The following is a 15,030-nucleotide window of genomic DNA, read 5'->3' on the forward strand; positions in this document are numbered from 1 at the left end:
GTCTGAGTTCATGGCTCGAAGATGAACGAAGCTTGGCTGTTTTCCGTCCAAGACGTGGTAGGAGAATGTTTGGGTCCAGCACTGGGTTGGTGATGGGCAATATATGGGCGGATATGGCAGAGACGCTAGCGGCCACAGCCTTGGATAGATCTGTCATATGCGTGTCCTGTCGCCTGCCATGGGTGCCCTCATGCGCGGCGTTCAGCGCCCCGCCCACCTGCTTGTCTCTTACCATCTCTTTCCCTCTGGTCCATCTTTGAACGGGCGGAATGGCGAGCTACGATGAGCGACTGCTCGCGAGTGCGCCGGCCGCGACGCGTGCGGAGAAACAGGTGTGTACCTCGCCGCTTCATATGTTAATGCGCGATGCACCGGACGCTCTGCAAGTCAAGAGCACCTGGGTTTTTGCATCTCAAGAGCGCAGCAGGCGTGGATCGGGAAGAGAGTGCTGATGCACGGGGGCGGATTTGCAGGAAGGATATAACATCGACCTACTAGACGAACCCAAGCCGACTGGCGTCCGTTCTGCCTCCGCAACACCACCTCCGGTCCCTGCTCTATCGTCAGACGCATCGAGGGCCGAGGCGGGAGGCTATGCGAATGGCGCACGCGGTGGCTACTCGAGCGTCGGCCCACCGACGAAACCGTGGTACAAGACACGCAAATGGCTCATCATCTTCCTCATTGCCGGGATCGTCATCATCGCGGCCGTTGTGGGAGGCGCGGTGGGCGGTACTGTGGGGCACAACAACAACAAGAGCGCTGCTGCGAGCTCGACAGATTCTGCCGCCGGGGAGAGCGGTGGTGGTGGGGAGGCGGCGACGACCACGGGTGGTACTGGGGCGGCGACGAACACGCTTGGGATTGGGACGACGACATCGGATGCGCCCGGAGGTGGGCAGTCGGCATCGACCACTGCTACGGGTGCCCCTCCCGGACAGGCAACGGCTACCTCGGGTGGCGGAGGTATTGGCACCGCCGGGACGGCCACCGGCGAACTGTTAAGTTCGCCCACCTTACTTGTTGCTGGTGTTGGTTCTCCGTGAGCTTGCGCTCAGGATAGAGCGCGGCTATATGTGTTGGTGCGTCTTTAGCTCCTGCTTCGCTACCTTCTGGTGCGCTGACATGTCTTACAGCGACGATCTTCGGAGGATAGGACGGTATTCATCTATTGTATGCTACGATATGTCACGACTATTTGCTTCTCCCTTTATCTGTCAATATCTGCAATCTGCCTCGCATGCGCAAAATCGGAAGCTATAGTTGTGACATGCGACCTGTGTTCTGCATGATTCAACAGTCTCCGGCTGCTCGAGCCTTTACTCTCTCCTTCCCACCAGGCCACGTCCGCGCTGAGGACGTATCCGTATACGTCGGGCGTTGGATGCTGCTGACGTGCCACCCGCCGCATCGAAGTCCGTCATCCGCGCAGTAACGAGGTGCGTTCCTTCTAGCTACTGACTGGTGTCCATCTTGCGGCGACTGTCTATCGAACGCTTATCGCGCACATCGTTCGTGCGAAACCGGGAGTAAGGGGATACAATGGCATCACATCATGAGCCTGTTGATATCCTATTCTTCGCCGGAACTCATCGACTACAATCTTCGTCGACCAGAGCAGCGTTCATGAAGAGTAGACGCTGGCCGAGTTCGATGCCGACACAAAGCTGTGCGTGTCCAAGGAGTGCCTGCGAGGAGGTCCACCGGCGCCGTCGCACCAGCCAGGCGACCTTCTGCGTTCGCGCTGTCCCAAGAGGCGCAATTGTAGGCCGCGGCGCCTCATGCATGGGCGGATGCTTGCCTGAGTTGTGATACTAATCTTGAGGGCCGCATGTTGGTGTCCGAGATTCTCGGGCCGATATGCCGGTGGTTAGAGGTTCCTCAGGCTACAGCTCGGCAGTGCCACTGCCCAAGCTCGAAGACTTCACGGCAACTCTGTGCTTAACGTTGGTGATTGGAAGTTTTCATTGTCTCAACCTGACGCACCTCGTCGTGGCTGCGCAGTACTGGGATGTGACAATCTCCAAGTGTTCGTGTGTACGGGAAAATATGAGACTGCAATATATACTGTATGAGTGTGTACTGCTCTTGACATCTTCTCAAACCTGCTAGCTCAATGTATGTAGCGTGCGATGTATATAAAGAAACATTCCAATTCTGTGGAACGACAATACGACCCACATTACTGAGTCCGGACTCCGTATGCGTTGTAGATAGGACTACGTCCCCGGCCTCCATAGTGCAACCTCCCGACTTCGCGACACAAATGGCTGAGTGCAACTGACCATGAGCGATGGCCATATTTATACCAGATGGGACGTCCTATTGAATGAGGAACACCGGCGTTGTTGTGCACGCGGAAGGCCCGCAAGCCCAGTACCATGGGTTGACTCCTAGTGCTCGAGTCCATTACTTCGCGTGAATCTACCGCCCCGGGGCTTGCGTCCCGACTGCATTGCCACTAAGTACTATGTTGAGAGCGACGTGACCATAGGGAATCTCTAGCGCGGAATGGGACAAACATGACACTGGTAGTACTCTGATATTCGCTCAACTGCCACAGGCTCTGGCTTCTCGCGCGGATTCCGATAGTTAAAGAGTATCGCATCTTCCGTAGTAGTTTTGCGAGCAATGTGAGGATGCTTTAGACGTGTATATCAAGCAGGATACGCACGCTGCTTGCGTCGGCCCGAGCCGGCGGAGCTGTATAGTCGCGTTCGGCTGCCAGTGCGCGTCTCTCTTCACCCTTGCCACTCAGCTCTCTCCAACCACCCTCTGCCTTCCGTGCATTGCCGCTGCACCTCGTCTCAAAGCCTTGTCCTGAAGTTGAGTTGCTCGTATGGAGATCCCGAACGAAGCCCGACCGCCGCTGAGAGAGGCTCTCGACTCGGTGAGTGTGCTAGGTGCCGGCCGGACCCAGCACAACTATCCTACGCCCGCGTTGATGTATTCTGACAAAGTATCAGAGGAACAACAGAAAAGTTCATGAAGCACTCACCGTCGACACCTCCGACGGAAAACCGAACCGCGAGGTGAGCACCCATCCCACCCAACGACCGGGTGCCCACTGACCACCCGCAACCACCCTGCGGCAGGCGCACTTCGCCAGAACGGACTCTATCACAAGATACAGACGCCTACCGACCGAAACATGGATCGAAATTTGCAAGTGCGTTGTCTCGCAGAGGGACCTGGCACAGCTGGCAATGGCCAGCAAGTTCCTGCACCCCATCGCTATCGAGACGCTGTACAAGCATATTCGCCTTCACTCTCCCGAAGCCCTTCCATTGTTTCGCAAAACTCTTGAGAGTACCCGACTCAAGAAGGGGCTAATATCCATGAAGATCGAGTGGCCAAGTACCATGCGAATTCTGGTGTGCGTGCATTGGCACTTCATCGCCCTGATGGACGCTTTGCGCAACCACGAGATGAAACATCTGGCCATTCTCACCAACCCGAACATTGGTATACCGATGCAGTGGACGCTCCCTTCCCCCTTCGAATTGGCCGTCAGAAGACAGATCAAGGAGGACCTCCCCGGGCTCCCCGGGGTCTGTCTTCCGCAAAGCCTCCGTTCCCTGGAGATTCCATATCTCCTCACTCGCAGGCTGGTAGCACCTTCACCGGGGATGCCTGTGGCCCCTCTCGTCGCGATCAGTCTGCATGGAGACCATGGAGAGTTTTATGATCTCATGGACGAAACGCGCTTCCCTCAGGTCAACTCAATGGCGCGCACGCTGCGCAGACTGCGGGTAGCGACCATTCACCCCCGGTGGCATAATCATCCACTCGAAGTATGTCATGGCATCCATATCAATCTACCAAACCTCGAGTACCTCGAGGTCCACGATGATGTGTCTTTTTCAACGGTAAGTGCCTCTGACAATGAGACACAGACCGCTACTGACGAGGTACTACAGAAGAACCAACCAGACATGTCGCCGCGCATGAGTCTTATCCACTTGCTTGGCCTCGATGGCTACGAGCATGTGAACGAGCACTTACCACGGTTACGTGTCCTTGTCTGGGTTCCTGCCTGGGGAGACGTGGAGGACCTCAGCCCCCGCAGAAAGTATGGCCTACTTGTCGAGGATATCCGGAAGGACGTGTTCGGGCTATTGAAGAATATTCGAACGTTTGTCGTCATACTCCCGCGCGAGCGTTGTGTGCGCTTCGAGTCGTCCGACATAGAGCCATCGCGCACGATCGTTCCGAGGGACCGCTTCGATGACCTCGACTGGAGGCATGCATGAGCCTTGGTTAGTTGCTTACGCTACCCTTATGTTCGCTCTTTCTGACCTTCATATCATCTAGTCTGGGTTCGTGCCCCTACATCATCGCTGATGGAGTTTGGCGAAGGCGCGACGGACTTCCGCGTGCTGCACGAGGGCTGGCGATGTTCGATACGGAGTTGGGCAGGGTGGGAGTGGCGAGACGAGCGTTCGTCTTGCATGATAGCTCTCGCTGGTCCTCCATACCTGCTTCTGCGCTGCTGTGTATTCTTATGGATTCATTATGAAGATTGTGCGCTGTTCAGGGTGCCGCGTTCCAAGGTTCGAAGATATCCCACGGTACCGGTGAGCTAGAAGAGACTCAGGAGGTATCAGTGACACGACCAACAGATGACATCTCGCCCGAGACTTATACCATAAAGATATTGACGCAGGATTGCAGAATCCAGGTTTCGAGGCCCATGAGCTTCATGAGTAGTAAGTTCGCTCGCCCCTGTCCGCGAACTCGCCCGGACTGTTCAGGGTAATTCTGAGTATTCCATCGACCAGGAGCGCGTTTCGAGAGCCCGCTCAGACAGATGCGATGAGAGTAACGTTCGAGTCTTAGCAGGAAAGTCAACCGGCTGATGATGGTACGGAGCAGGTTGGAGGCTTCGCGAACCGCGCGGTGGTAGCGCGCATGCCGCATACACATGAAGGCTGTCTTCCTCCTGACCGTCATGACCTTTATCCACCGGAGCTCTGGTTGCGACATATATCAGCTGTGGACCATCTCGAACGGTGTCTTGAATCGCGCACGGTCTCTCCTAAGGTTTCCTAGGTCTTTGTCGTGACCACCGGCTGGCAATTTTTACCTCAAAACCGCAGCAAGAATACTGCCCTCAAGACTCTGCGGTAGCTGACAACTGTCAGCAGCTAGACTCTCGGATTTTTGGTGGGCAAGGCCACAACGGATGGCACATACTACTTTTGCGGGAGCTACGCTGTTTGCAGCACGGACGGTACGTGCATCAATACCCCTTGACTCGCGTTTTCGCAAGTGCGTTCTGCCACGATTGCTGCTATACACGTATGAAACATGGAACCACTAGTTACACAATACCGGGATATTCTGCAAGCACAATATTCCCCGCCTAGGTCCGTCCACGTCGCTACAAGTACCGTTGCCGCACCCTTGGATCATCATGCATCGTGATCACCTCCCACAGTAAGGCAGTCCACGATTCGCCCCAAGAGTCGATCTCCCACCAGCTGTCGTCGACGTGCTTGTGACCGGGATCCCCAATTCCCCGCCGCTCCCCAAGAGGTGCGCGCTCCCGTGGTCTTCACGGAGGAAGACCAACCCTTGACCGAATGGGAAGATTAAATCCCACAGGCGATCACAGACTATGTCCCAGTAGGACGGGTCAGCCTTTGCTTGGCGACTGCTCCAGCTCGGCTCCCAGACGATTGTTGTCAGCATCGGCACGTTGTGGAACGCGTCATCACTCTCGAGATCTTCGAGTTCGTCAATGCTCCCAGCCACAGACGTTCCCTGATTGAAGGCGCGTCAGTGGAAGCTCGACACCTCGGGCATAATCAGAAAACGTACCATCAGGTCGACATCGCGAAGCTCGAAGTAGGTGAGGCATGGCGCGTCGAGCAACGCGCACACACGCGCGGGCGATTCCTGCTGGAGTTGCCCGAAACACTCCCGGATGATACGCAGGCTGCGCAGGTTTCGCCCGAACAACCACGAAATCGCGGAGCATGCTACTGGCTGCTCGTGTTGCGCGATGCGCAAGCTAAGGCAGGCGACATGCTCCAAGATCTTCTTTGGGAGACGGACGAGAATGTCCAAGGTCACGTCGAGGACGCGGAGGTTCGACATGGGGCCCATGCTCTCGAAGAGGTCGAGGAAGAGGGATGTGGGTAAGAGTGTTGGGGCCGACCTGCTCCAGGGGTTGTAGTCGTACTCGATCAAGGACGTAGGTGCACATCGGACGGGAATGTGGAGGTGGGTGAGGCCGGTGAGCTTGCAGAGGATGCAAGCTAGGTGAATGAGCTCTATTGCTGACAGAGTTGCGCTTGCAGGCCATGTGCATTTGAAGGAGCGTACGGCTTCCCCCCGGTTCGGGTGGCCGTCGACGAGGGCCTTGTGGTATTGTGATAACTCCGTCGGGGAGCGCAGAACAACGTCGGCCCACGACTCAGCACCGTCGGTGGTTGCGGTTGCGACCTGTTCAGAATCGGTTCGCGAGGGTGTCGGTTTTGGTGAGTGCGCATCTTTAGAAGTGGCCTGTTGACGGCACTGAATATGAACACAGCAGTGTCGTGTGCGCTGGAGCCAGTCACGTACCTCACGCATGGACCGGAGGGTGGTTGCGGGCGCGGTGGCCTCACTCTGGCGGTTCTTCCGTGTGCTTCGCTTGCTCATTGTCATATTGCATGAAGGTGGGGGGGAAAGGCGTTCAGCGGGCGTGCACAAGCGAGCGAAGGTATCTCGGGTAGGTAATGGTTGGAGGGAGGGAGTGGAAGGCGGAAGCGCGCCTTGAAGTTGTAGTCCGCGGAAAGACGCTCGTTACGACCCGGAAGAACGATGAGCGCGTCTTCCCTCCGCTCCTTGACCTCAACCCACTGAACTGCTTGTACTCTCCTCCACCTCACTTCACTTTGCTAGGCTGGTTATTGGTCAGTTCCAATGACGATAAAACTACGTCCACCAAGAGCAGTCCATGCTGCATCCCCAACGGCCCACTCGACCCCGCAACCACCTCGAGGAGGTATGCCGTATCGACCCCCCAATGACGACGTACTTCATCTCGTTTTCGCGCAGTTCAACATCAACAAGCGAGCGGATCGTGTCGCTTGTGATCTATGCGCGCGAGTTTGTCAAGCTTGGCATGAACCGGCTTTGCAAGTCCTGTGGAAGACCATGGAGTCGATCTATCCTCTCTTCGACCTCATCCTTTCTCTATCTACTCCGAGTCGGTGGCACTATTCCAACTTTGCTACTCAGACGAGACTGGAATACATCGACAATGTACGTGCGCCGATTCAACCTGTCCCTGTCTTGACATACTAATCATTCAGACTGATTCTGCCCCACTGCCTCAGTTTGTCAAGATGGTAAAAGCACTGTCCCCATCCCGGTGGACTAGATTTCTCAGTTACGCCTGTCGCATTCAGTCCATCACCGGATATTCAATCGTCCATGCGGAGATTGCAGTGGTCCGAGTACTCCTTGCTCGGAACGGCGGCGTGACATTTCTTCCCTCCCTACTCTGTTTCGAGTGGCTACAAACACGAGAAGCACCCCATTTTCCCTCCGCATTGTTGCCCTCGACGTTGCGCGAGTTCGTGTGCAACCTCGAACCAGTCGTCGGTACTCTGGCTCATGATGGCCGTGTGCAAGAGACGCTAACCAGGGTTGCAAGGTCCGTACCACACCTCCAGTCACTGTACGTCAAGCACAGTCCCCCCGTCGGTTGTGCCCTCATCTCCAGACCCCTGTCGTCCTTTCTTTCCCTCGAGGACTTTCAGGTCCAAGTGAAACAAGCCATCAGCCCCGAAAATCTGAAGACGTCAGCCTTTCTGCCCCACCTCCGAACGTTGCAGTGCGTCATCGACGCATTCACGGATACCACAGATCGTTTCTTCATGCCGTCTCTGCGTTATGCTCGGATCGGTGGCTCTGTGCCGAGCTTCACGGGCTTCATCGCGGGTCTTCACGCACCGCTTCTGTCCCACTTGGACTTCGTGGCCAAGGACACATACAGCCCCTGCGCCGTCACACATTTCATCTCCACGGTTTGGGACTCGTCGATTGGGGGGTACCTGCAGAGCTTGCACTTCGACACGGACGAGCTCGCGATAGCCGGCATGTTGGATATGGACCATCCGGTTATCCCTCTGGTGGACACTCCATGACCCAGCTGCGAAGCCTCGCGCTAACGTACCTGTGGAAGGTGTCGCTCCCCGACACAGACTTCGTCAAGATGGCGCAAGCCTGGCCGCACCTCGAGGAGCTTGCCCTGGTCCTCCGCTGGGAGAGCTCCGCTTTTCCCTCGCTTGCCGCACTGGTGCACCTGTCGCAATACTGTCCAGAGCTCGAGCGATGCATGTTGCCGTTGGACATCAACACTCTGCCCGAGCCCCCTGCGGAATTGCCAGACCCGGCGCCTTCGACGGCCAAGTCGGGTGAGGCGGGTAAAGGGCCCGCGCGTACTGCTCATCCTCTCCGGACGATCAGCTTTCGCCTTCGTCAGTGGCGGCGCGCGGAGGTACCCCCGGCAGCGCTCGCTCGCATCTTGCATGCCCTGTTCCCGGGGCTGGATGTCCTCGAGTGTAGCGAAGACCAATATCCCAAGTTTCGGCAGATGCGGGGCGATCTGGAGAAGATGTGGTTTGAATTTCAGGCACTGCAGGAACGGGAGTCGACGAACGACTAGCAGGGCTATCGTTGGGTCACATTATGTGTGGATAGGCAGCTTCCTTCGCTCTTGGAGATGGCATTCTGGGGCTATCACTGGGTTACATTGTGTGGATAGTCTCGAGAACGACTCGAGGGCATCGTGGCGTAGATGGGGATAGGACATAGTGATACAATCCATGATGTGAATGCGTGAAGTGGGATAATGAAGAGCAATAAGGATACGTGTGGTGAGTAAGCAGTGAGCGGAGATTGGGGAGCAGTGTACCGTGTACAGAAATAAAGGTATCTGTGAAGCAAGAAGAAAGCAAACGTCAAAGAAGAAAAGAGAAACCCGGTGCAGAGAAGTCATGTCACGACCGACGTCCGACAGGACCAGAACCGCAACCATCCAGTGCTGTCGCACTTATAGGTCATACTCCTCAATTTCAGCAGGGGTGGGAACTAAACCGCCTATGTGGACAACCTGGTCGGGTGGCATACAATCCCAAACAGCAATTGCGTCGTCGTGATGGCGAAGCCGCAGTCGAACGTCCGACAGGGTGGGGGTGTCCCGGAAGAACTTCTCCGCATCTGAAACCACTTCGTACCGCCATATTCCGTCGGAAATCGGACACCGAGGATGCATGACGCCGTGAATGTCGGTAGTAGGGGAGAACGGGTCGCAGGCGTGCCTGGCGCAAGGAAGATGGACGTCAAGTTCGAGCCGTTTCAGCTTGCAGCCTGATTCCCCGACAAGCGACGAGATTCCGCTCTGGAAACGATGGCTCTTGAAGTTAGCAAATCGACGCAGGACACGCGCGAGAGGATGACACTCACAAGGGTCTCCCACAGCCGCATGTGGGTGCTGGAGATGGCGGCGTTGTGGGTGTCAGTGGGTTGGGCGGGTGGAAACGATTCTTCCATAATGATGAGCTCCAGCTGCTCTAGTTTCGGTGTGAACACTAGCAACTCGCGCAGCATATCCCATCCTGCGTTCGACTGCCCATTCTCCTCGATGACAAGCTTCGACACGGGGCAAGTCAGCCCGAGCGCAAAGACATCTTCTAGCGGCCCCCGCACGGACTCGAGTTTGGGCCAGCTCCCGTTTTTCTCCTGGCGGAGGAGGTTGTCCCTGCGACGCAGCTCGGCCATCTTGACGTCGACCAATTCGTCCCTGTCCCAGCAGATATCGCAGATCTCCAGGTTGCAGAGTCGGGGAAGCGTATGGGCAAGGATGTCTGGTGAAGGCAGCCTCACGTCGATCAGCGCGAGGTCCTTCAAGTTTGGGAGGCTAATCTTGTCCCAGCCACTGGGGAACATTGTTGCGCCTCCGAGGCGGAGTTCTTGTAAGGTCTCAAAGGAGTTCTCGAGAAGCAAAAGGGGGTTGGCCGGCCAATGGCCGTGGCTTGATTCAATATCTATGATGGCATGCGTGAGGCATGCACTGAGAGTGCCGAGCAGGTCTTGGAGTGCTGAGGTTGGCTTCCGGGCATCTACTTCCAGCTTCTTGAGGCTGGGTAAGTCTACGAGAGCTTGTGCGAGCTCCGGGGCTGAGCCGAGGATCACGTCCAGGTCGAGAATAGAGATTGCCTCCAGGCGAGTCGCTCGTCGGACGACCTCTACGAGGGCGTCAAGGGCCTTTGAACTGAGATAGGCAGAATGGAGGACGAGACTGCTCCGGAAGAGGGAAGCATGGGCGTAATTGCTCGAAGAGATAAATGAGCAGAAAGACATTACCGCGTCCTCGCTCTCCAAAACCACTCCGCGATCCAGGAGTACCTGGATCCCAAGCCGGTACATGTTTCGACACGAAGTCATGGCCGCAAGTAGCGGCCCCGCAAACTGGCTCATATCACTGAGTTCTTGTAGAACCATTCGGAAAATGTCGTGGTTGAGAGTGGCCATCTGGTCGGACCACACTTGGAGGTTGGGGAAATGGGGTGGCCGGGCCTATCAACCTGTGGTCAAGAAACCACCATGGAGCGATATGTGGTTTGCATACCTGAGACTTAGGTTTGGGCCGTTTGTAGTGTTCTTTGGAGTAAAGAGTAGATATGAGAGGGTAGAAGCGGAAGAGACGGACTTGAGCATACTCGAGCATGAAGCACGGTGCTTGGCTTGGTTTGGGTCCGCAATTGCCATACATGGTCATCCCATCAATCTGGGATGCCGGCCCGGGCGCCAGAGACGCTCGTTCGGCGTCTATAGTCCATCTTGCTTGGCTTGGTGCATTGGTTAGTGCATTAGTTACGCAGTGTAAAACGCGGCACCGCGACAATCCATATAATCTCGCGCGTGTAGTTGAAACCGCCGGATGCCGTACAGAAAGGCAAAGTCGGAGAGATTGCTCTGGAGAAGACCCGCTGTGTGTAAGAGGAGACGTATGTATCCCTGTTGCGACACTGATGTCGAAGCGATAACCTGCAATCGGTTCCGTGGAGTAAAGTAACACCTCTGAGACTTGCGACTTACTTGATCATGCTGGGCTGCTGTAGGAACATACGTCCTAATACTCTACAGGCGGCATAGCCGATGGTGGAACTACCGCCCGGCGAGTTCAACTGGAATACCTGCAACGAGTCTGCGCTCAGATAACGTGGTCCTCGGGACTCGGCCGGTGGGCGAGATGTCGGAGACAGTGCACACAGAGTCTTGGCCAACGAACCCGCCTGTTGAGTACGTGAAGTAAGAGATTATGATGAGCTGGCAACAGAACAGGGTCCTGATTTAGCCACGTTATTGGCCCCGAGAACTGTAGGTTAGGGTTCTCCCTTATGGGTTCCAACTTCCGGCAGCGCGGAGGCATGTGGCCACACTTTGCCGCCGCGTCTAACGGGACGTCCATTCCATTCCGTCCTCCTCCCTCCACGTCGGCGTCGACCTCGGCGAGCAATCTCGAGATGAGACGGTCTTGCACGAGATGAGAGGCTTGTCCTCAGCCTGGAGCTGGAATGAGAAGGGGGCGTGTCACACGAATGACCGAACTTTGTCAGGGCTTACACCTTCGCATGATTGAATGTCCCAGAATATCACGCAGGATCCCACCCCGCATGGGGAACTGACCAATCATGCATCATTTCAGCACTTAAGCGCGACATAAGAGCGATGTCGATGAGGAATGGACTCGGAGTGACTCCCGTCGACTCTTCCTCCGACTCCGTCCACGCTTCCTGCCCCGCGTTCTGCACGTCGTCGGCGACCCTCAGCTCCGCGCCGTACTACCTCCGCTTCCTCCATCATTGGACGCTCTCTTTGAAGGGTGTTGTTTATAAGCTAGCGTGTCAGCTTTGGGATCCTCACAGACTAGATACACCCCCCGCACTGCTAGAATGTCCGCCGACATGCACCAGAAGTCTCCGTCCGATCTCGAGAAGAAGGGCGAAATTTATACCCCCGGCGATACCCCAGTGTCATCTACTGTAGATCTCTTCGAAGATGGCTCCGTCGATCCAGTATACCAGGCAAAAGCCCACCTGATCAACTCGGCGCTGCAGGAGATGGGTATGGGCAAGTACCAGGTGCGTATCTTTGCTCAATCACTGGGAACGATCGTACCAACCATGGTGTTCGGGTTCAGTGGTGGCTGTTTGCAGTAGCAGGCTTCGGATGGTTCGCGTGCGTGCATCTCTTCCCTCTTGAATGCTAGAGATTGTTGACCGGATCGTCCTCGCATGCTGCAGTGATAGCGTATGGCCGGTGAGTACCAATGCATGTTCTTTATCGCCGCCCTCTTCATTTTCTTCGCTCCTGGTGCCCGCGGCCCTTCCTGAGGCCTCAGGCCCAGTGAACCCTCGAGCGATTAATTCGGGATCGAGCCGGTTCATTGAGGGAGCTCCCGGTTCGAGCTCGTACCTTCGCGGACACGCACGTATCGGACACTACGTATTTTCTCGAGACTACGGATTCGCACGGATGGAAACGCCTCGATCCCTATATGTTTGCCCGAGGTTTCATTGGGCCTGAGGCTCTGTGATGTGCATATAGCCAGCATACATCTTTGCCATTCGCAGCTGCAGGTGCATCCTGCCCCGAAACTGTACTGACATGAACACACTGTGTAGCTACTCGGTGGCCTCATCCTGAGTCCAGCAGTGCAAGAGTTCCATTTCAACGGTCCCTTCCTCTCGCTGGCGCAAAATGTTGGCCTTTTAGTTGGTGCGGTCTTCTGGGGGTTTGGTTGCGATATCTGGGGAAGAAGGTACGCCATGCTTGCTTCATCGAGTGATTCAGATTTAGTCCTGCAATCCACGCTAGCCGCGGTGGCGCTCCGTTAGTTGTATGGTACACGCCGCGATTCGCTCGAGCTACCTCTGCCAGTGCTAGGATGAGCGCACATACTGACCACCCATATCTGCGCAGGTGGTCTTTCAACATCACTCTCTTCCTCGCGGGTGTATTCGGGCTCGCAGCAGGCGGCTCTCCCAACTTCATCACGCTCGCCTCGCTTCTCGCGGTCCTTGGACTCGGCGTCGGCGGGAACCTCCCCGTCGACTCGGCAGTCTTCCTCGACTTCGTCCCCGGCACACATCAGTACCTCCTTACCATCCTCTCCATTTGGTGGTCCATCGGCCAGCTCGTCGCTGATCTTGTGCGTACCCGTGTCCTCCTCCGACCCCGCTCTATATGCGTCGCGCGCTATAGCACGTAAGCTGACTGTATGCGTCTACCATTCCGCAGGTCGCCTGGCCGCTCATCGCGAACTTCTCCTGTGCCCAAGGCGCCACGACCTGCTCGCGCGCAGACAACATGGGCTGGCGGTACCTCCTCTTCACCCTGGGCGGCATGACGCTCTTCCTCTGGGCGATCCGCTTCTTCGTCTTCCCGCTCGAGGAGAGCCCGCGCTTCCTGGTCGGCCGTGGGTGCGACGAAGACGCAGTCGCGGTCATCCAGCGCATCGCCAAGTCCAACGGGCGTGAGTGCCGCCTGACGGTCGATCAGCTGCGCGCCGCGGGGGAAGCGGCAGATATGAAGGACTCGGAGGGCGGGAGGAGACAGAAGATCCTGAGCGAGAGCTCGGAGCTTTCGGTCAAGCATGTTCGGGCGCTGTTCGCAACGCGGAAGCTTGCCTGGTCGACGAGCTTGTTGATCGCGCTGTGGGGTATGTATTTGTACGTTCGACTGGTTGGTTCACCGCATTGCTGACCGTGCATCTCGCAGGCATCATCGGACTCGCGTCTACCCTCTACAACAGCTTTTTGCCATACTTGTAAGTGGTGCGCGCCCACCGATTGCTTGCTGGTGCACTGACGCGCTCCCCCAGACTTGCCAGCCGCGGCGCACAATTTGGCGACAGTTCGTACTACATCACTTACCGCAACGTACGTCCTTCGACTACTCCTGCACACAGCCAGGCTGACGAACCTATCTCACACCAACAGCAAGTCATCCTCGGGGTGATCGGCGTCCCCGGCGCGTTCCTCGCAGGCTGGGCAGTCGAACAGCCCTACATCGGGCGCAAGGGCACGCTTGCACTCTCGGCGGGCGAGTATTCCGTTCTCTGCACGCGCGCTCATTATTCAACGACCCCCCGCGGAAGATAGGGCTCACAGGTGTCTTTCTCTTCGCGTCGACCACCGCGAGGAGCTCGAACGCGCTCCTCGGGTGGAACTGCGGGTATGTCTTCTTCAGTAACGTGAGTGTCTCTTTCCTCCGTCCTTTCTTGTTGCCCTGCGTGGCTGCACATACCGTACACGAAGCTGACTTCGATCAATTGTGAATGCGAACGATGACATTAGATCATGTACGGCGTGCTCTACGCCGTCTCCCCCGAACTCTTCCCCGCAAAGGACCGCGGGACGGGCAACGGCCTCACCGCGACGGCGACGCGCGTCTTCGGCATCATAGTGCGTGCTCCTCCTCCCATCCCCATTATCATCCCCCGTGTGTTGTCTCACGCAAAGAGTCGTGTAGGCCCCTGTCATCGCGCTGTACGCGAACCTCCAGACCGCCGTCCCGGTGTACGTCTCTGGCGCGCTCATCATCGGAAGCGGGGCGCTTGCGCTCCTGCTCCCGTACGAACCGCGCGGCAAGGCGTCGATCTAACGACGCGCATGTGCGTGTCGGAGGCTGCGTTTGTGGGCCATGCACCATACACCATGGAGACATGGAGCTATGGCTTGAATTGAAATAGAGGTAAGGCTTGGAACGACCGACTGGTATGTTCTGTACTTTTGTGCGAACCGACTTTGCTTGGAATGTGGGGACGTATTGTACTGTATTGTGTTGTAGCTTCCCTGCGATGTAATGTTTCTGAACTGTAATGCTCATCCACGATCACTTCTCCGTATTTCTTCCTCTCGGTGTTGTGGCAGGCAACCTTGCACCGTCTCGATGCGTTCACGCCATAAATGCGGGCCACGCACAGCATCACTCATTCCGCAAGAAATTGAAACTTTGAGGCAGAAC

The 15,030-nt window shown here is 56.5% G+C and overlaps 6 protein-coding genes across 6 annotated transcripts; 3 read left to right on the plus strand and 3 right to left on the minus strand.

Annotated features, from left to right (window-relative positions):
* Positions 1 to 67: 67 nt before the first annotated feature.
* Positions 68 to 1,409, plus strand: L226DRAFT_532917 (uncharacterized protein). The gene is made up of 3 exons (XM_067680354.1): positions 68 to 332; positions 474 to 1,082; positions 1,137 to 1,409. Exons 1-2 carry the CDS (start codon positions 270 to 272, stop codon positions 1,044 to 1,046), a joined length of 636 nt encoding a protein of 211 aa, XP_067537478.1. The 5' UTR covers positions 68 to 269; the 3' UTR covers positions 1,047 to 1,082; positions 1,137 to 1,409.
* Positions 1,410 to 5,226: 3,817 nt separating this feature from the next.
* Positions 5,227 to 5,860, minus strand: L226DRAFT_532919 (uncharacterized protein). Its single transcript, XM_067680355.1, has 2 exons — positions 5,572 to 5,860; positions 5,227 to 5,497 (listed from the first exon to the last, which is right to left on the minus strand). The coding sequence occupies exons 1-2, from the start codon at positions 5,692 to 5,694 to the stop codon at positions 5,384 to 5,386; spliced, it is 237 nt and encodes a 78-aa protein (XP_067537479.1). The 5' UTR covers positions 5,695 to 5,860; the 3' UTR covers positions 5,227 to 5,383.
* L226DRAFT_354343 (uncharacterized protein) lies at positions 5,424 to 6,783 on the minus strand. Its single transcript, XM_067674171.1, has one exon. The coding sequence runs from the start codon at positions 6,652 to 6,654 to the stop codon at positions 5,782 to 5,784; it is 873 nt and encodes a 290-aa protein (XP_067537480.1). The 5' UTR covers positions 6,655 to 6,783; the 3' UTR covers positions 5,424 to 5,781.
* A 363-nt stretch (positions 6,784 to 7,146) lies between these two features.
* Positions 7,147 to 8,662, plus strand: L226DRAFT_569146 (uncharacterized protein; the record flags this gene model as incomplete). The annotated part of the gene is made up of 4 exons (XM_067684260.1): positions 7,147 to 7,254; positions 7,329 to 7,340; positions 7,401 to 8,126; positions 8,180 to 8,662. The coding sequence occupies 4 exons, from the start codon at positions 7,147 to 7,149 to the stop codon at positions 8,660 to 8,662; spliced, it is 1,329 nt and encodes a 442-aa protein (XP_067537481.1).
* A 387-nt stretch (positions 8,663 to 9,049) lies between these two features.
* On the minus strand, positions 9,050 to 10,771 carry L226DRAFT_611320 (uncharacterized protein; the record flags this gene model as incomplete). The annotated part of the gene is made up of 3 exons (XM_067686273.1): positions 9,050 to 9,397; positions 9,463 to 10,575; positions 10,628 to 10,771. The coding sequence occupies 3 exons, from the start codon at positions 10,769 to 10,771 to the stop codon at positions 9,050 to 9,052; spliced, it is 1,605 nt and encodes a 534-aa protein (XP_067537482.1).
* A 999-nt stretch (positions 10,772 to 11,770) lies between these two features.
* Positions 11,771 to 14,910, plus strand: L226DRAFT_551793 (MFS general substrate transporter). The gene is made up of 12 exons (XM_067682841.1): positions 11,771 to 12,143; positions 12,203 to 12,240; positions 12,306 to 12,321; positions 12,687 to 12,823; positions 12,985 to 13,213; positions 13,303 to 13,723; positions 13,783 to 13,831; positions 13,886 to 13,943; positions 14,004 to 14,106; positions 14,166 to 14,257; positions 14,361 to 14,468; positions 14,536 to 14,910. Exons 1-12 carry the CDS (start codon positions 11,955 to 11,957, stop codon positions 14,665 to 14,667), a joined length of 1,572 nt encoding a protein of 523 aa, XP_067537483.1. The 5' UTR covers positions 11,771 to 11,954; the 3' UTR covers positions 14,668 to 14,910.
* Positions 14,911 to 15,030: the final 120 nt, after the last annotated feature.

The sequence above is a fragment of the Lentinus tigrinus genome (assembly GCF_003813185.1).
Source record: "Lentinus tigrinus ALCF2SS1-7 unplaced genomic scaffold L226scaffold_7, whole genome shotgun sequence".
NCBI classification, from domain to species: Eukaryota; Fungi; Basidiomycota; class Agaricomycetes; order Polyporales; family Polyporaceae; genus Lentinus; species Lentinus tigrinus.

Bases quoted from the DNA above. Each gene is read 5' to 3' on its own strand.
- L226DRAFT_532917 (XM_067680354.1), top strand. From the start codon at position 270: ATGGCGAGCTACGATGAGCGACTGCTCGCGAGTGCGCCGGCCGCGACG. The intron at 333-473 runs GTGTGTACCTCG...GCGGATTTGCAG, and splicing joins CGACGCGTGCGGAGAAACAG to GAAGGATATAACATCGACCT.
- L226DRAFT_532919 (XM_067680355.1), bottom strand. From the start codon at position 5,694: ATGCTGACAACAATCGTCTGGGAGCCGAGCTGGAGCAGTCGCCAAGCA. The intron at 5,498-5,571 runs GTCTTCCTCCGT...CCCGGTCACAAG, and splicing joins TCCCATTCGGTCAAGGGTTG to CACGTCGACGACAGCTGGTG.
- L226DRAFT_354343 (XM_067674171.1), bottom strand. From the start codon at position 6,654: ATGACAATGAGCAAGCGAAGCACACGGAAGAACCGCCAGAGTGAGGCC.
- L226DRAFT_551793 (XM_067682841.1), top strand. From the start codon at position 11,955: ATGTCCGCCGACATGCACCAGAAGTCTCCGTCCGATCTCGAGAAGAAG. The intron at 12,824-12,984 runs GTACGCCATGCT...ATATCTGCGCAG, and splicing joins TGCGATATCTGGGGAAGAAG to GTGGTCTTTCAACATCACTC. The intron at 13,944-14,003 runs GTACGTCCTTCG...TCACACCAACAG, and splicing joins ACTACATCACTTACCGCAAC to CAAGTCATCCTCGGGGTGAT.